Below are 18,917 nucleotides of genomic sequence, written 5' to 3' on the forward strand. Positions count from 1 at the left end.
CATTGTTTAATGTGACATAGAATTTTTTCTTATTTCATGAAAGAAAGTAAGATCTTATGATATAATCGTCATTAATAAAAATTAAGATACATTTGCCGATAAATCTCACTATCGAAGAACTAACAGTTATTAAAGCTATTTTCTCTTGAATAATGCAAAATCGATTTTCATATCAATTCCATCTTCAGTCTATTCATTATATTCGATAAAATATTTTATGTACGATAGTTATGTAATATTTGTGATAAAAAAAACAGGCCGACTATTCGATATTGATTTTTCAAAACGTCATTGGAATTCGCATCCTCGAACGTTACTTGTATGTTAAATAACACTTTACATAAATATCAATTATCATGTGCTCTGCAACTTTTGTTAAACATTTTACAACAAGATGTTAAAATTGCTATTAAAACAGCAAGTAACAATCTAGTTTTCGTGCTATCCAACTTTAAAATATTTCTATTGGGTAGATATGTGCAGTGACGTAACTAGAGGCAGAGGGGGGATTTGCACCGGGCCCACACGGGTCGTTAAAATTTAATTTAATTTTTAATTACATTATCTAATACCATTTGCTTTGATATTCTATAAATCGATTTCAGTAAATCTCTATCGAAAGATATAGATTATATAACGCAAAAGTATTATATATTAAAAACGCTTTTGAGTTAAATATCAGACACTCAAGCGTGAGTATGTTAAAGTAATGTAAAATTGCGATTTAATTATTATGAGCCATCCATTGTCTTAGGACATCTTTTTTGTATTGTGTAAGAAATTTCAACATCAAATCTGTAAATTTGATGTGACCCGTTAAACAATTACAAAGGAGGCATTTCAAATTTGTATTAGCTGAAGATGACTCCAAAGAAAGTCGAAACGTTCTAAATTTTGTTATTTCATTAGAATAAAGGAGTAATTTGAACAAATTCATTTCTTATTACTGTGCTTACCAACAACAACGCTGTACTTGCATTCGCCCTTAATTTACTGGATTTCATGGTTTAAAAAATGTTTATTTTAGTAACTTTTTAATTGTGAGGTTTTTTCAAAAACTTAACATGATATGTCATTTTTACGTCTAAAATTTTCACCGCTAACATTTAACCAGAAATGACTGGATAAAATTTAAAACAAAAAGGATCTTATTTTGTATAATGTTTTCATTTGAAATATGTATAGGTAAGCATTTGACTATTTATTTGATAGTTAAATTAAAAATAAAATTCCGTATCCATATCTCACAAGTTTAACCTAATTATTAAGGAAAATGTATTATGACTACTTTCTTCAATGATAGAATCTTCCAAAAGTTGTCCCCGGGTTATTTTGAAATTTCGCCATAGGATATATGTTAAATATTAACTTTCTGAAATGTCTGATTTTCCATTCATGTGTATACGATCATGTACACGTTTTGCTAAAATCTTTTTGCAGTATTTCTTAACAATGCATTCCAAATACAGTAAACGTTATTACAATGTCAAATTGCGATGCATGCACAATATATAAAATGAATAAATATTTTAAAAAATAGCAGTTAAAGAAAATTCATTGTTTTCACTGTTTTACTTATATTTATAATTTGGAAAAGGAATTACTGTGTTCATCGCATCATCGATAATAAAATTGTAAAAATTCTATGTATAATAATTTTCAAATTAAGGGTTAAAATAGTTACTGCGTTCAAATTTTGATATCGTTCGATAGGCGGAAATAATTATTTGCAAAGGTAGAGATTGGTAAACTCTTTTTTCGTGCGTTAATTGCATAGAAATTATATCGCGTTTCAATTCTGGTTTAGAATTCTTCTGATCACAATCGCCATCGTGATCGAATCGCGATTTCACATTGCGTCGGAGCGCATTTAAATGATTTATAGAGTCGCGCATTGGCGTAGAATATTGCTTCGGCCGCCTCGAGCATGGGAAATAAACTTAAGCAATCCAAAACAATCCGTCTTCGCATTCTAACGAGCGAGTCGTCAGCTTTCGCTCTCCCGTGACTTTTGTTCAGCAATTATTTGCCAAAGATCGCGGCTTTCTGCCGGAATTGCTCTCGCCTCGCCGCCTTTTCTTCTTCCTCCCGTTTCCGCTCCTCCTGCTCCATACGAATCTCGTCTTCGAACTTCGAGGCCTTTCGAAGCTGTTCGATCTGCGAAAAAAAAAACGAAAAAGGAGAACGTTAATTGAAATACGTCTCGTTCGAGTTACGCTTTCGCGCATGTATTTTTTTTCTTCAGCGCGCATGATACGCTAACGTAGCTTTCTGGGTCTAACCACGTGTCTTTTATGACTGTAAATGTAAATAGGAAATGCGTGTTGCATTCGTTTGTGCGATAACAAACAAAACAAGATTTGATAAAAAGTTTTTCCCCAGTACTAACTATGAGATCAGTAGTTATTAATCCTTACAATATAATGAAAAAATGTAACAGTCTTTATTCTCAATTTACATTTATTACTTATATTTCTAATTATTCTTTGTTCTTATAAATATTTTAAACACATATATAGAGTTTCAAAAAAGATCTGTAATTGTATATTGCACATCTTTTCTGAAAAGTAACTATGTATTTTTTTTTTACATCAATTGAGATTCGTCTCATTATTCTGTACATAAAAGAATTAAGGTATGAAACTGAAACTTATTAATATGAAGAAGAAGTTTACTTTGACATTTAAATAATTTATTTCAGCATAAAAAGACACTGGACAATATTTGTATTTGTGTTCGCTATAAGAGAGATTAAATATGGATGTATAATATATACCTTGGCCTCGAAGAAGTTTTTAGCGCCTGTAACACCAACCTCGTCGACATCAACCTCGGTAAGTCTGGCCAGTTGGCTCAATCCAGAATCTTGTTCTAATTCACCAGCTCGTGCTTTACGATAGATCAGCAGAAACTGTAATAAGATGTAATTGTAATTACAAGGAACATAAATCAAAGTTATAATATATGGCAAACTTTGTAAAACTGGGTCTGACTTTTGATCAATTCTCGAGTTGTTTCTTTTGAAAATAGAATTCTCGATAAAGAGTCCACGACCCGATTCCATTACTGCACTTGAGATAACATCTACACAAACATATTAACGAACTATATTTATGTAGAACAATCTTTTGTACAAAACAACAAGTAGTTTATCTAAAGAATAATTATAGAATAATTATATAATTATTGTATATATATACATATATATGTATATATATACAATAATTATATAATTATTGTATATATATACATATATATGTATATATATAGAAAAGGAAAAGTTTTTCTGTAGCTATTATTTGATCCTTTTACATTTACAAAAGAATCGGTGTTTCCTTAATTAAAAAAACGTCTCACAGATTATTTGTGTGTTAGAAGTAATAAATAAAAACTAAAAATAAAAGGCAAAAGGATGATTCATCAAATAAAAGTGGTATTAATAGAAATTTTTGATTGCGACGTTTATGAATGTAAAGCGTGACGAAAGAAGGGGGTACGTGTCGCGAACGTTTTACGGTAATTCATATCGTGATGAGTAAGAGGAAGGTGAATAAGCCGGGCAATAAACTTCTCGGGTATCACGCAATGAATCACGGCAGCGATCGACGAGCGGAGCGAATTGTGCGAGCACGCATCGCGTATGCAGGATTGATTCGCGTGGTTGGTTTTGTTCGCAAAATACGGAATGTCACGTCGAAATGTTCGCACGTGCATTACGTATTAATTGCAAGTCGAATTCTCCTTCGAACGAAACGTGACACCCGCACACCACAATATTACTCGCGGCCGTATTGCGGTTGCATTAACAGCGAAAGTTTCTGCTGATGTTTCGCACGCTCCGGTATTCCGCAGGTGTGTTGCAAAACCATCGTCGCATCGGTTCTCCACCATTGATTTTGCACTATTGCTGGAGCGACGAGCTGCAAGCTTAATTCTCGTGATATTTTCGTTTCCTCGTTATACCCGAATATTTTTAGAAAATCGAAACTGGAAGTTCAGCATTTGGTAGACGGTATGCATTTGTATCAATAATTTCCTTACAGCGTTTACACTATTTTTGCAGAATATCCTATGCATAGTTTTGTTATAAAATTTAATTAGAAATTAAATTGAAGAGTGTTCCTAAATTGAGAAATATTTGAAATTGAAAATCACTGCGATTTAACTTCTGGTATGTTACATTTTTCATCTATTCTGACGTTATATACAATAAAGTCTATTAATGCAGAATTAAATTTCTAGAAAAATTTGTTTTTGATTATACATTTTTTGTAGTAGGCAATTTTTTGAAGGTTTTTAAAATACTTTATCATGTAAATAACCGAAATGGAACTATATTATGCAACGTATCTCTTCTAGGTACAGCTATATGCTTGAAGAGTAAACACGATAGTCGAATATCCAGCGAGTGAGACGCATGTTATAATATATAGACACATGGGGTCTACTATTTTTAAGAAAGCGTGTCGTACGTGTGCTTATTATAAATAAAGTTTGCAAGTGTGATTAAAAATTATCAGGAGACACGGTCTCAGCGCTAAGACAAGCGCATCGACATATTATTATTTATCCTATAAAGAAAAAAAGAAGTAAAAATAGTATAAAAAGTTTAGAGAAAATTTAATTACTCTTTATGGGGGGAAACATGAAAACTTGAAATGTTACATGATAGTATAATACATTGCTCTAAAAATTCAGATAAGTAACTATTATATTTATGCATCCATATTTATTTTAATTTGTACAAAATAGGATACACTTTTTACAAATGGAAAATTGCAAATATTGTTAAAATTGGGGAGTTATTTTATTTTAATTGTGCTTCTTGGAATCATGCAAATTGCATGTGTTTCTCGACAAGTACTTTCGCATAAGAGCGAAGCTGCACGCAGTGAAATCTATTTCGGTTCAATATTTTTAACGACCGCAAGCGGAGTTGCGAGAAACACTAATGCTGGTCAGGATAGACGTTATGTTTACGTCGACTATATTCGGAGTCGATAGCATGAAGTGTGTTAACCAACACCACATTTCCAAACCACATTTGTCTGTTGTAAAATCCATTTTCCAATCTCTCTAATATATTCTTAATAAAATTTAAAGGATTTACAAAAATTTCAATAAACTGTAATAAAAATTTTAATAATGTATAGAAGTAATGGATATCCACACATTGTATATTTTTTCTTTCATTCAATTAATTTCTGCAATTCATTAATGAATATCCCCAAATTTTATTCGTCGTTATTATTATTATCAGCTTATTAAATCCATAAAATATAATTATTATCAATTAATACGAAATCATAGTTTTATTTTCTTCTTAGTAAAATAGAATAACATAAAAATCTAATTATGAAAACTGAATTTTATATATTAGTAACATTCCTCTTTTATTCCTCTCAAAATGAGAAGAATGATTAATATTCATCGTTCAGTAAATCATTGTTCGTATACTGTTCGTCAATTCAACATATTAAAAATTTCTCGAAGGTGATAAAAATAAACCAACCTCACGGAAAGATATGCGACCGTCGCCATCCTCGTCGACCTCCTGGATCATCGCTTTGAGTCCAAGATGTGTTTGCGGTGCACCCAAAACTTCCATCATTCGCTTCAGTTCGGTAAGATCGAGAAAGCCGTCACGACCATCGTCAAATCTACAACAGATTTTAACAATTGCAATTAGCAACTTAAAATATTTATTGTACTGCTTTACTTGTCAAATCTTATAAAATATCATTTTTACATCTTAATTTTTCTGTCAATAAAAAGCTGGTCGGACAAGAGCGTTTTGGAACTAAAATTTGAAGTTTTATAATCTTGTTTTTGTTTTAAAATCCTTTTTGCATAAAAAATATGTTTTTAATTTCAAATTCTTTAGACATAATATATCAAGAAAGTACTTAATGCTGAAAATGATTTGAGAATGAAATTATCGATCCAAGATACTTGCTTTCGTATATAATATATATAATATGTTTTGCTGACTGGCAAATATTTTACTACGACCTCCTTTCGCTACGTGAAGTGGCATTTTTCAGCGATTGACCCACCAATAAATCATCGTGATGACACTAGTCAATGAGACGTCGTTAAACGTGTCGTATGTATAGTCTGTCTCCTCTAGTTAATCAGTTAATCACGATACGGTACATAATTTAATCGCCGGTCATTGAATGCGATTGCACGAAGGAACGAGGAAGAAAAATTTGGGACGATGTCATTACTGGCGAACGAGGCTCGACTATTAAACGAATCCGCCGGAAAAGTCGGTAAAGAGATTGCTTCAATCTCGACGTTGCCATAATAGTCTTCCTATTTCACAGAATTCGAGAAACTGTTGTGATGAAAGAGAAATTGGCACAGGTGTTAATGAAGTTCATCGCATTTTTGTGACTTAATGATTCCGCGAAGTAAACAATGAAAGCGAAACGTGGTACTACATGTGTGAACAGTAAATTATACATGGATTGTGCTAAATCTCACTAAAATCAAGCTATTTAATTGAGATTAAAAAAAATAAATTAAAATGTTAGTTTTAAATTCTAATATAGACTAAAAGAATAATCAAAATACTCACAGCTTTATGTTAAATAACGTTACATTTTATACACTCGTGATAGGACTTTAAAATATATTTATTAGCAGTGTGACATCTGCGACATTATCTTTAATTCTAAATTGTGCGTAGAGCTTAAAAATTAATATCTTTCTCCTTTCAGTAAAAAGAGTACAATTTAGAGAAACATAATATCGATTCCATTTAAATAATAATTTAGTGTGTAGGAAAATCGGCTCCTCTGATAGTCAAATGACAGTTATGTTCTCTGTAACTGACATCATAACACAGAGATTGTCTTAAACTCGGCCGTCATTAACATTCGCGACTTTCTTCATGTTTATTACGAGGCCAACGTCTGGTTATGGCCGCAATGTAAAAGGTAATACATTAATAACTAGAACGTCTCTTGTAGAAAGCGGACAGGTTGACCAAGATTTTTATTTGTAGAAAAATTTGCATTTTCCGTACGCGTAACTTTGGTCATTGCCGATACAACTGCCAGTAACGATATGCTACTTCCTCCTTTCAGACTTTTTGCGCGGCTGTTAATATCACGCTGTAAAAAATTTCGGTCTAGAATAACTACCTGTCATTGGGATTTTATTACGTGTTGTTCTGTGCGCGCCATCATAAATATACGAGACGCGAAAAACAATTTACTCCGACGGCGCTTTCCCCCGCGCAACTGTTTGACATTATTAATCTCGCTCTTTAGTTGCGCAAAATGTTGAAAAAATGTGGGCGTATGCACGAGCTAAAGGTTAAGTAGATCACGTCCATGTTATAGAAACACCGAGCCACGCAATTTTATATGCAATCCGGGGAACATCCTGTAATCTATGAAGCTCTCGGTTGAGTGCTTGTATGAGACAAAATCAATACGTACCTGACCGGAATTATCAAATTAATAAACATGATATGCTTCCATCATTAATGTTATTAATTAGATACTGAATTAATTATAGTCTCAAGTATGGAATTAATTAATGTAAAAATATATATGATCTTATTCAGTTGTTACTCATACTGCAGATTGTTTACTTGCAATAAATATAGAATAATTAAAATATACACTAAGATAAATAAAATTTTATGGAAAAATTTTTTTTATTGGTGCAAGTTTCATGAGATGTATAAGGAATGTAACTGTTTCGTGAAACATTCACGAAAGTCATCAATAAGGCTGAGCGCAGATGAAAGAAGTGTGAGAATCTCTTATATCTTCGTATCTATCAGCCTGTATGTTTTAATTATCGAGAAATTTAGACATGACGAGAGTGAAAACGATTGGGGGAAAACGTGGGAACGATCGTCGATATTCAAATTCGCGAGTCTCTCGACAGGATGTCATCTTATTTGTTGCCAGTAATTTCGCGACCGGAAATTCGTGAAATCGTAACTTTCCGTAAAAAGGATAGAGAATGCCATGCCGTAGCATGGCGTGAGCTTACTCTAGAACGTGAGCTCGTTTCATCAAAGTGTATTAGAACTGAATCATTTATTTAGTACGATCGAAACTATCCTACGCTCGAAGACTTTGCGCTGAGAAGAAAAAAAAGGGTTGTAATTATTACAATTTAACTATAATTTCTAATAATTTTCAATGATTTATGATACATTTTTTTGGTAGAATTATAAATATAATAATTATTATTAAAATTATAACACTAATAACGTAAATATAGCTTAACCATAATTATTTCATGCAATTATATAGTCACATTAACTAAACAGGTTTTCTCTTAGTGTGCTAAGTAAGAAATAAGAATACAAGTAAATAAAGATATTAGTAGAGACACATTTCATAAAGTCTTGATCTGTAGATAATTAATGGCAGATAATAATTGGAAACTTGGTTTTAATTAGAGAATAATAATAAACTTTTAATTTTTAAGAACAAAAAATATGTATGGAATATAAAAATAGTGTAAAGTTTGAACTTTATACTATAAATAGTGTAAAATTTGTAATTAATGTGATATTTTATATCGCGAATGGCATAAATCAATAGAGAGAAATCATGTTATATTATATAAGCGACCTATATGTATGACGAGATGTAACTATCGCGCAGGTTAAAGACCACTTATACGCGGTAAACCAGTCCTTTTAACTACCGTGATTAACAAGCTCCCACAAAAATTGACGTGGTCTTTATAGGAAAAGAGTAACGTTTAAACTAGTTCAGCAAATGGAATGTAATGTGCACAGACATTTCATTTTATTCTTTCAATTTAGGTCGATAATTTGTCATGTCGCTGTAACACCCATACTTTTCCTATCAGAATATCTGTATACTGATATCATAATATTAATTAAGCAAGAAGGAGGTTGAAAAATAGTACCGCCATTCTGCCGGTATTTTTGAAGTTCGTTAGAGTATAGAAGAGCGGCAGTTAAGGAAATTGCTTCCGCATTAGTTAACGACGTTAGTGCGAGGCGCCGGAAATTGAAGCAATATAGGCGGGAAGGTAAATCCTAATCAGGAGAAATTGTAATTATTCTATTGGAAAGGTCAATATTTGCTAGAATCTCACTACTTCGGGCAATTAAACGTCCGAACATTGATCTATTCATTAGCTTTATGGATATGAATATATGTACGCATACTTCACGCTGGAGCATAATGTAACTGTTATTACAAACGTTATAACCGTTGTAACATGTAACAGTTAATTTCAACGTTATTGTATAATCTGGCATTCTCCTCACTGTCGACATTACAGATTGAAAAATATCAAAGTGAATTGTAATCAAAATGTTTCTGCGTTCAAACCTTTTCCTCGGAGTTATCAGAGAGAATTACGCAGATATTAACATTTAGATGAAGAAACAAATAAGAAACGTGTACAATGATAATTTGATTAAAATTGTTCTTTTATTTCTCTGCAAGCATTAGGTATCAACAAGTAATACGATTGTCTCTTTCTTTCTTTCTCACTCTCGCTCGCTCGCACTCTCTTTTTCTTTCTACGCGAAGAGAGATTTCATAGAGTGAGAGGCGAAGGTTCAGATTGCATTTTTACAAGCGATTAAGTGAGGTGATCGATAAAAGTAGCAGAAAAGAGAAAGATAAAGCGGGAGATACGTGGAAGAAGTACAATTAAAATCAGCATTCCATGAATAATGTTCTCTTTCCTTTTAATCAATAAATGCTTTTCAATCTATAATAAATATATTAATATTTATTGATTAAAGCTTAAAAGTCAATAAACCTAGTGAATTATAATAAATTTTTGAAAATAGAGAAATTTATAAATGTTATTTTCTACGATTACGTTTTCGAATAGGAATTGAAAATATTACGTATTTTTTTCCGATTGACTGTGAATATCATTATTATATCACTTTATTATGAATGATTCGATGACCGATTGTCGCCTCGCGGCAGATCGTCGCTCTCGGTTTTATCGAGAATGCTCTTGTCAGACAGTTTTAACCAGCCAAGTGAAACGCGCTCCAATCAACGGGAATTGTGCCGAGGCGCCCACGTAAATGAACGCGATCGTTACCACGTTAAACGTGTCACGGATTTAGATTGACTTCGTGAAAGCTTAATTAAAAGGTATATACCGCGAGGTAAATAGTTAAAAATTTTAACAAATTCATCTCTTGTTATCTTTTAGAATCGATTTTATAAAGTTAAACATAGTTTAATATAGTTGTAGTTTAGTTTAACATAGTTCATAACATATATTATATAATACCTATATATATAAGTTTTGCCTCGTCATGTATTATCAATGGTTTGATGCCATTTTAAGGGTATTATCAGTTATTTAAGTCATCTTTTTTTTTTATGTATCACTAAAAAGTGGCTATTGTTCAACATGGAATCGTTATAACAATTTTTTTTCTTAAGCTAACGCAAAGTTTGTAAAAAAAAACATTCTGTTCATACTTTTGTTGTCTTATCTGATAACAATTGCTGACTCAATGTTCTTTACAAGTTTATCGTTTTTAAGTTTCAAATAGATGTAAAACTAAAAGACGACTTTTAAATTACTTTTTCCACGTTCACAAAGAATGCGTTTCTGTTTTTGTTATAGTTTTCAAAATTATGTATTTTTTATTATCTAATAAATGCGTTTAGCCTTTTATTTTATCTAGATGTTTAAACCTTTATTATTTAGTCTTTAAGTTAATATTATTATATTAACAAAATGCACTATTAATTTTATTCAACAAAAATGCACCAGAGGTGTACTTGTATTTTATTATTCAAGCTTTTATATTCTTTCTTTATTATATATTTCCAAACAATGTATAAAAAAAATTTGCTATATGTGTTAGGCTGTTTAAAGATTTGATTAAAAATGTAACTTTGATTATTTCAATACTTAAAAAGTTACTTTTTCTATCAAAAAGCAGTCACTATACATATATTGCATGGTAGTGCTGTAAAATGGAAAAATTACTTTTCAATATTTATTATTGTATTATTTTGTGAAAAGAAGGAAAATGCTTTATCCGTAAATTTTCAAGAATAACAATTTTTATGATTCAAAAAATTTATGTATATTGTTTGGAGAATGATCGACCAGATCGATATGCAGGCGCCTTTTTTCACCTTGCCTTTTTTTATTAACCGCTGCAACGTGAGGTACTCAATTATCACAATGTAACGATATCATTGCGCTTTTGATCTCGTTATCACGGTACTGCAATATCGCGATCGTTCCGCCTCGGACTGGACTCGGTGGTGAACGTTTCGTTCTCCGCATTATGTTTTCCAGGAGTAGCTTGGGGGAAACCGGGTCAAGGTAACATGCAACGTATCCGCCTGGTCCCGTTTATCCTTGTTTTCCAAGATCGATATCACAGTGGATGGTCCTTCGAGGAATAACGAGGAACGTCACTACGACGAATTGGCGACGTGCCTAGGACGAGGACAAGACTGACATAAATTTTTTCTATCACATTACCGACATTTAGGATAATCACAAATATATAATAACTGTGATTTTCCGAAAAAATTTTAAAAAGAAATATTTAGCAGCTCGAACAACGTGAACATAAAATTGAAAATTGTAATAAATAATATTTTGGTGAAAAAATAACTGACCTGGCGTGGAAAAATAATAGTTCTGGTTGAGAAATACGTTTTCTTGACAAACACATTTTTATTTTCATTTATTATATTAGATACTTTATATTTTCAAAACCGACAAATAATCGGCGCGCCGTTTGCGTGAACTAGAAATTGTAAAAAATTCACGCCAAAATATTATTAGACACCAAGATCAGCTTTGACCAAACATTGCTCTTTTTTCACTTATTTATATATATTATTCATATATCGGTCAATTTTCATTTACTTCCTATTGTTTATACTTTCTTGTATAAATTTCGACTTTAATAGATAAGCAATATGTATTTTTTTAAATTCCCATTATTGCGTGACTGCAAATGGTAATGTTAATTTGATGTGTGTGAAGTAAAAGTTGTCCCGATTAATAAAATATCGAGATTAAATTCATATTACGCATTTATTCCGAAAGACTGAGGATTTCAATAGTTGATTAACATCTTTTGTTGACTATCGCATTATATATTGCAAATGTTTTAGCGCGAAAGAGGAAGTTATTGTCCCGTTTAAGTAAAGAAACGTGTCGAATCTTTCTTCCATTCTTAAGCTTCCGTCTATTCTGTAATAACTAATTAGTATCTCTTTTCTCTACGAGGGACATAGCGACTAACTTATTGTTAGTATGTGAGATTGCAAGGATAGGAGTTTATACAGTGCACAGATTAGAATTCTGTAAAGCCGAAGGAATCGCGATGCTCATTGTGAACCGTGGAAGCGTCTCCTAAATGGGGATAAACGCCGTCCATGAAAAACGTTGTGCTTCTTCCCATCAACGAAACATTATTTAAAATGTCTAGTGATGTCGCTGCTAGGAATACCGAATGCCTTTCATCGCTGCAAGTCATAGAATAAATTCTTATGCCGTTTGTATATTCGGAACGCATGATTTCTTTGAACAACTACGAGTGCAATAACGGTTTATTGTGCTAATACAAACCGTCTAAGAATTATTAAACTTTTGAAAGAGATAAAAAAAAAATGTAGGAAAATCTATATTAAAAATTCCTTATAAAAATATTTCTATATTTAATTATTTTTTAACGATACTATGCATGTCTAAAAGATGTCATAATAACATTATAAAGATGTCTTTTGGAACATATAATATATATCTAAAGATATCTAAAAAAATTTTAAAGAGGTCTTCTAGACAATGCGTGTTATCTGAATAGTTTGAAGGATTGCGATATGTGACATTTCTGCATAAAATATTTCTCGTGAGAACGCTAGAAAAATTGCGAAAGCTTTGAGATTATAACGTAAGACTTTAGTCAGAGATGGAAGTGGGATCTTAGTTTCTTTCTAGTATTCATTGCTTTCTATACGTGGAGTTATCGATTCTAAGAGTACGTATATCTTGAATGCATATATATGTCATGCATTTACCTACTTCAGCGGCGAAAGGGTTAAGGTCATCGTTCCTCCTTTACTAAAGGAGAATCGATCACACCTCGCTGTATCATTGCAACAGGGAAAGTTAAGCGCGCGTTCAATCGAGTCGTGGAAATCTCGACTTTCGACCTCGCGCAAGTCGCGGTACAAGTCGATAAAAATTTCTCAATAAGGAATACGAACGTACTTCTTATTTTTCTATTTTGGTAATGTTTTTAAAGAGCCATTTTTATTTTATAGAGCCCTTTTTTAGAAGGGTAAAATCTTATAAATCTCAATGAATTTACAGACGGATTGCAGGTTACTCCATCAATCTATCTCATCAAAAGAGTAATATTATAGATAATAATAAATATTGTAACATTAAGATAAAAAAATACACGAACATTAATTTTTAAGCGACAGAAAATAGAATTATTATACATGTGATGTCAATTTCATGAAGTATCATTGTACATTGCTTTTAAAAATTAAATGTTTCCAATCAAACGACCGGAACATTGTATTTGGCAATAGTACAAGGTGAGAGGGTCAACCGGGATAGCGGATGTCACGTCAGTTTCTGAGCTCTTTAAATTAGAATTTAAGCAGTTAATTGAGATCCTCGGTCCACGACCCTACTGGAGAGTCAATCGTGGGGGCCGATTTCGGGCCCTCTAACCAGCTTCCTGTGAATTTTTCAAAGAGGAAGTTCGTCCTGAATAACAAGCCCGATGAAGAGCCACTTTCGACTCTGTCAGTCAGTCTCCGGTACAGGAAATGTTGAACAGATAATGCAACCGCAGCCTACGTGAACGCATCCGAGTACTATCGCGTATCACCGAACTGAAATCAGTGAGACGTATATATTTAGCCTAGTTGACGATAAAACGCCTGGCCGATGAACATATCGGGTTACTGATTAAGGAAATAATTATTTACATTTCTTTCAATCTTTAACGAGAAGACATTCGTATCGGATCATTGATAACGACGAAGATTTGACAGTTATGCTTTCATTGTGCGAATGAATGACGATCGTGAAATTTTTTCCAAAGTAAGCGATAAATCTAAAATCCAATCGATTTTTGAGATTAGGTGGACATTAATTGAGAATTAATGCTTTTAATGAAGCAATAAGCAAATGACAGTTCAGGTTGAACATCCCAAGGAACACACCAAGTGAAGACAAAGTCAAAACGATTTTATTTTGACGTTATGAAAGTTAAAATAATAATTTTTGGTTACAAAATTTGACTGTTTATTGACATTAACATAAAAATATAATTATTTTGATTTCTGTTGACTTTTGTGTTCTTTTTGAAGTGTTTTATAGTGTCATGATGATACCATAAGATGTTATTACAACTTCATTTGTCACTTGTAAATGAACATGTATAAGTGACAAATAAGGTCATGATAACATTTTTATTATGTTATTATTATGATTTCTATGTTTAAATGGAAGACTGAATAATGTAATACGTTAAAATTCTCGTTTTATTCTACACTCTATATAATGGTCCACTCTATAGCTGCAACTGATTCAGTTCCTATAGATCCTGACGGATGATTTGACTTTTCCTTTCTATTTAAATATCCATAAGGAAAAAGCCTCTCGACAGTGGCACGAGAGTTTCTCTGTTGCCTGCGGCGCGCACGTGCGTGTTGTGATTCGTCATCCGGAAGGACCGATGATTGTTGTGCGTTCATGTCGTGCGCTCGTGTCGAGAAGTCGTCCTTGTCTTTTCGCCACAAAACCGGTTACCTTTGCAACCTCAGGTCTTGATAAATCGTAGGAGTACGACGACATATTTTCTCCGAAATGTCTGCGTTCCCTCTTCTCCTCTTTCCTCTCTCGTCGCGATATCACCGACTCGGAGTTAATATTAAATACTTTAAGGGTCAGGGTTACATTTTTAACCCTCTAAAAAAAATTAATTTTTTATTCGCGTTTTTTATGCATCTTCCATCTAAAACCTTGTACGCGACTGGAATAATGATTTTAAAATAATAAAATACAAAAGATGTGAGGCTCTAAATTTTGCGATTTCTTTCAATTTAATTCACTTCTTAATTTAGTTACTCGTATTTTCTGTTCCTAGATTTCCTATGGTTTTGTAACAAAGAAGCAACGAGCGACATTCTTGGAAAATCGGCATTGATGACGGTACCTTCCATGATCGCCGCTAGCTATAACGTATGTTTAAGATTTATTAACGGAGAACGCAAGAACGAAGACGTAGTTTTCCGAAGAAGGTGTGCCGAGAAAAAAGAAAATCGCAGGGAGAATCGTGGAGAATTGCACGCTCCGGTCATTACGAAACCGCGAACGCCGAGAGATTCGTGACGTGCATTTCTTCGAGAAGAAACGCAAGCTGTGCGAAGAGGGCAGACGACCTCGGGGTCCCTATCGAGGCCCATGCCACGTCTTTCTCGTCACGGTCCCTTATACCTACGCCCTTTGTGTCTCAGAGTAGGTAGGAATTTCGAAGTCGACGTTTGACAACAGCCGGAGCAGTAAGATGAGTATTCCAGGTACTCAGGTACTTCTGAAGTTATTACGAACACGATATGGAGCAATCCATTGTACTTAAATCAATGCTGTCTTTGGCAGCACTGACTTAAATAAATAACGTACATGAATCATTGTTCAATAGATATTTTCCATTTAGTGACACAAATCGATATAAACGTCGTTTCATCTTTCGTTTATATTCCATGAGCAACAAAGACAGAACAATATTTGTGTCGATTTGTGTCACTGAATAGAAAGCACTCAATAAAGAATGAAGTTTGAACTGTCAGAATGTATGTATTTGACTATCTAGGTCTCCTGTGTGCAGCTATTCATAGTTTTGTCACAACATCTAAATGACAGACAGTTTCGTGGGTTCCGTAATAAAGTCCGTTATCGCAAAAGGTGCGCGTGATACGGCGATTAAGCAACGATGATAGTGCACAGCAAGACGTTGTCAGATTAGCTAGGAAATCTCGCGAGACGTCGCGTGAGAAGATTCTCCTATTCTAAACCAAGAATCTGAGAGGTTCTAATGAAGACGTACCGCGGTGAGAGAAACCCGTGGCTCATAAACAACGTTTATTAACGTGATGATATCGCGTGTAATTTAAAGCACAGCCGCACGAATCAGCGCAGTCGATCGCATTTAGAATACTTCAGGCTCAATCGAGCCGATAGAATGAAAATTCGTATATTACGATTAAATTTCCTTTCATCGTTACGCTGGATGACTAGTAAAGCTATCAACAATTCTACATAAGAGTGTGTAAATATATGTATAAGTATGGTAAGATAGGCATGTTAGATAAGAAATGTAGACTGCATAAAAATATATAGAAAGAAAAATTTTGCTAAAGTATCTAAAAATTTAGCTAGATACAGACTTAAAAATAATTTTGTTTCATCATTGAGATACTTATGTAGGATGCTTAAACATAATAAGCATAGTAAAAAGTATCTAACAACCAGCTTGGGTATCCCAAGTAATTATTTTAATGATCCAATAAAATTATTTTTAGATCTATATTTAATTAAATTTTAAAATACTTTAGTACCTGAACTTTATTGTAAAATTGTTCATAATTATTTTGATGGCCCAACCAAATAATTTTTAAATCTGAATTTAATTAAATTTTTAAATACTTTAATACTTGAATTTTATAGTAAAAATGTTATTTCCGTGTAGATTTTGGATTACATCACTTTTTTTTATATAATTGAGCCATATTTTAGTAAAATTTAATTAATCTTAATACATACATATTTCTGTTAATCAATGATTGTTAGTAAATCATTGAATCAGGTTGACATGATGTGTGAATGATATTTCTCGGCGATATCGGTTAGATATGGAACAAGTTTGCTCACAATCAGCGTTCAATACGAAAGTGTTTATCGTTAATATTTCATCTCAACGACGAGCAATTCGTGACACAAAGAAATATTTATCTCCATCTGATTACACGTGCGTGTTGTATTCCAGGCTGACTCGTAAAAATAAACAGCTAGACAAAGTACACCTATTAAGTTGATAATACATAGCTCAATAGTGAACAGTCGCAAGTATACGTTTGAGCGAAACATTAAATTGTAACTGTCTTTCACAAAAAAAGATATTTAAATTTGAGTTCCAGCAAAAAAGCGAAAGAATGAGAAAGAATAAGAAAGCTTAAAAGCTTTATTTGAATATTTTATGATATAAAAATTTAGACATTAATTATTATTATGATTTAATTATACTCTATTATATCTCATCTATACACATTTAACAATATTTTATTTTCTGTTATTAATATTGCAATATATAAAATATAATAATAAAAATATATTATTTCCCATAACAATCTTTTTACTCTGATATTTCCGATTTTAACATCCCTTCAATCTTTTTAATTACATTTTATGTATACAGTAATACATTAAAATCTCGGACTAAACGCGTCGCTGTATCGCAGGCTCCGGTCTGCCGTTGTTGATATCTACTTTTATCATACTTTAATCGCGACAAATACAAAAAGAAGCAAAGAATGAAAAAATTTTCACCTGTTGAAGGTCTGCTCGTACTGCTTGATCTCGCGGCGCGACAGCTCATGGAATTCCGTATAAACGTTCACGAACTTGTACTGCTTCTTCACCTCCTTGCCCTCCTCGAGTTCGTCGTTGATCCTCTGTCGCCTGCTGAGCAGGCTGCTGAGTTCGGCGTCCGCTGGCATGATCCTTCTTGATCCTTCCGATCTAAATTCACGTGAATGAAGAAGGACGAAGGAAAGTGTTGAATGCCTAGCTTTGCGAAGAGCTTATGCAAATGAAAGCGTAGCACGCGGTTTTCGCAAGTCAACGAAAGTGGACGAGAGAGTCTGTCACAGAATAGACGAGTCTATAGGAATATCCGACCGTCAGGAAACAATCTACACGTCGCGGCGAGACCGCATGTACTGACGCGGCGCCAAGCGTAGGAGCAACTGCTAGCCGGGCGAGCAGGCAGTGCCGTAGTCGTCGTTGGACACATGTATACATTTACAGAAATACATTTTTCCCTTAGGTTTATCTGAATTTTGAAAATGCGGTAACGGTTCGATCGACAGCTTACCAGAACATCTAACACTTCAAAAAATTATTTGCCTTTTTATTTGTATCTTTAAAAATCTAATATTGACTTAAGTTTAATACTGGACAATTTATTACTAAAAGATAGTAATTAGTTACTTATTTGGAGTACTAAAAGTACTGAACAACAGTGCTCTTAATACTTAAAATAAGTAATTAATTACTGTTTTCAGTATTTGTTAGTGTTAGATTTCTATAAGGGTAACAACTGTAAAACTATTTAATGCAAGGAAAGGCTTATTATTTTGTTCATTAATTTCTATTTATATATGTATAGTAATGTATTTTTTCTTTTTGCTATTGTACGTTTTTCTTTGAAATACATAATAAAATAGACAATTTAATATAAGTTTTATCTTTTTTCTTTGCTTTGAGAGATTTGGATGAATATTTTATGTGAAATCTGATTAATTTAAATAACTTGTTTCAGATTAAGTTGTTTGGGAATGATAGAAATTATTATACGAAATTGTATCGGAGAATTAAATAACAGAACAAATAATAAAATAATTAAGTAATGTAAATATATATAAATAAATCGATAAAGTAATTTCATTAAAATTTTGTTTGTAGTAAAACTTGTTCGACGCTCTTGTTTAACGTCATCCGGATGTTGCGACACCTGACGCCATCGCTGGGTTCAAAATCGATATGTTATACGTATATACGCCGTTTGCTCATATTTTCTCTCGTACCTGCTTTCCTTTTGTAGTCAAATGTACGTCAACCGTGAAAATGTATTATTTACAAGCATATTGTCATTA

General features: G+C 32.8%; 1 protein-coding gene across 1 annotated transcript; it reads right to left on the reverse strand.

The window, feature by feature from the left end:
• Positions 1-1,689: 1,689 nt before the first annotated feature.
• On the reverse strand, positions 1,690-17,955 carry Swip-1 (EF-hand domain-containing protein D2 homolog Swip-1). Its single transcript, XM_018538460.1, has 4 exons — positions 17,590-17,955; positions 5,513-5,660; positions 2,777-2,911; positions 1,690-2,157 (listed from the first exon to the last, which is right to left on the reverse strand). Exons 1-4 carry the CDS (start codon positions 17,757-17,759, stop codon positions 2,023-2,025), a joined length of 588 nt encoding a protein of 195 aa, XP_018393962.1. The 5' UTR covers positions 17,760-17,955; the 3' UTR covers positions 1,690-2,022.
• Between the last annotated feature and the right edge of the window lie 962 nt (positions 17,956-18,917).

The sequence above is a fragment of the Cyphomyrmex costatus genome, unplaced genomic scaffold (genome assembly GCF_001594065.2).
Source record: "Cyphomyrmex costatus isolate MS0001 unplaced genomic scaffold, Ccosl1.0 scaffold193, whole genome shotgun sequence".
Taxonomy (NCBI): domain Eukaryota; kingdom Metazoa; phylum Arthropoda; class Insecta; order Hymenoptera; family Formicidae; genus Cyphomyrmex; species Cyphomyrmex costatus.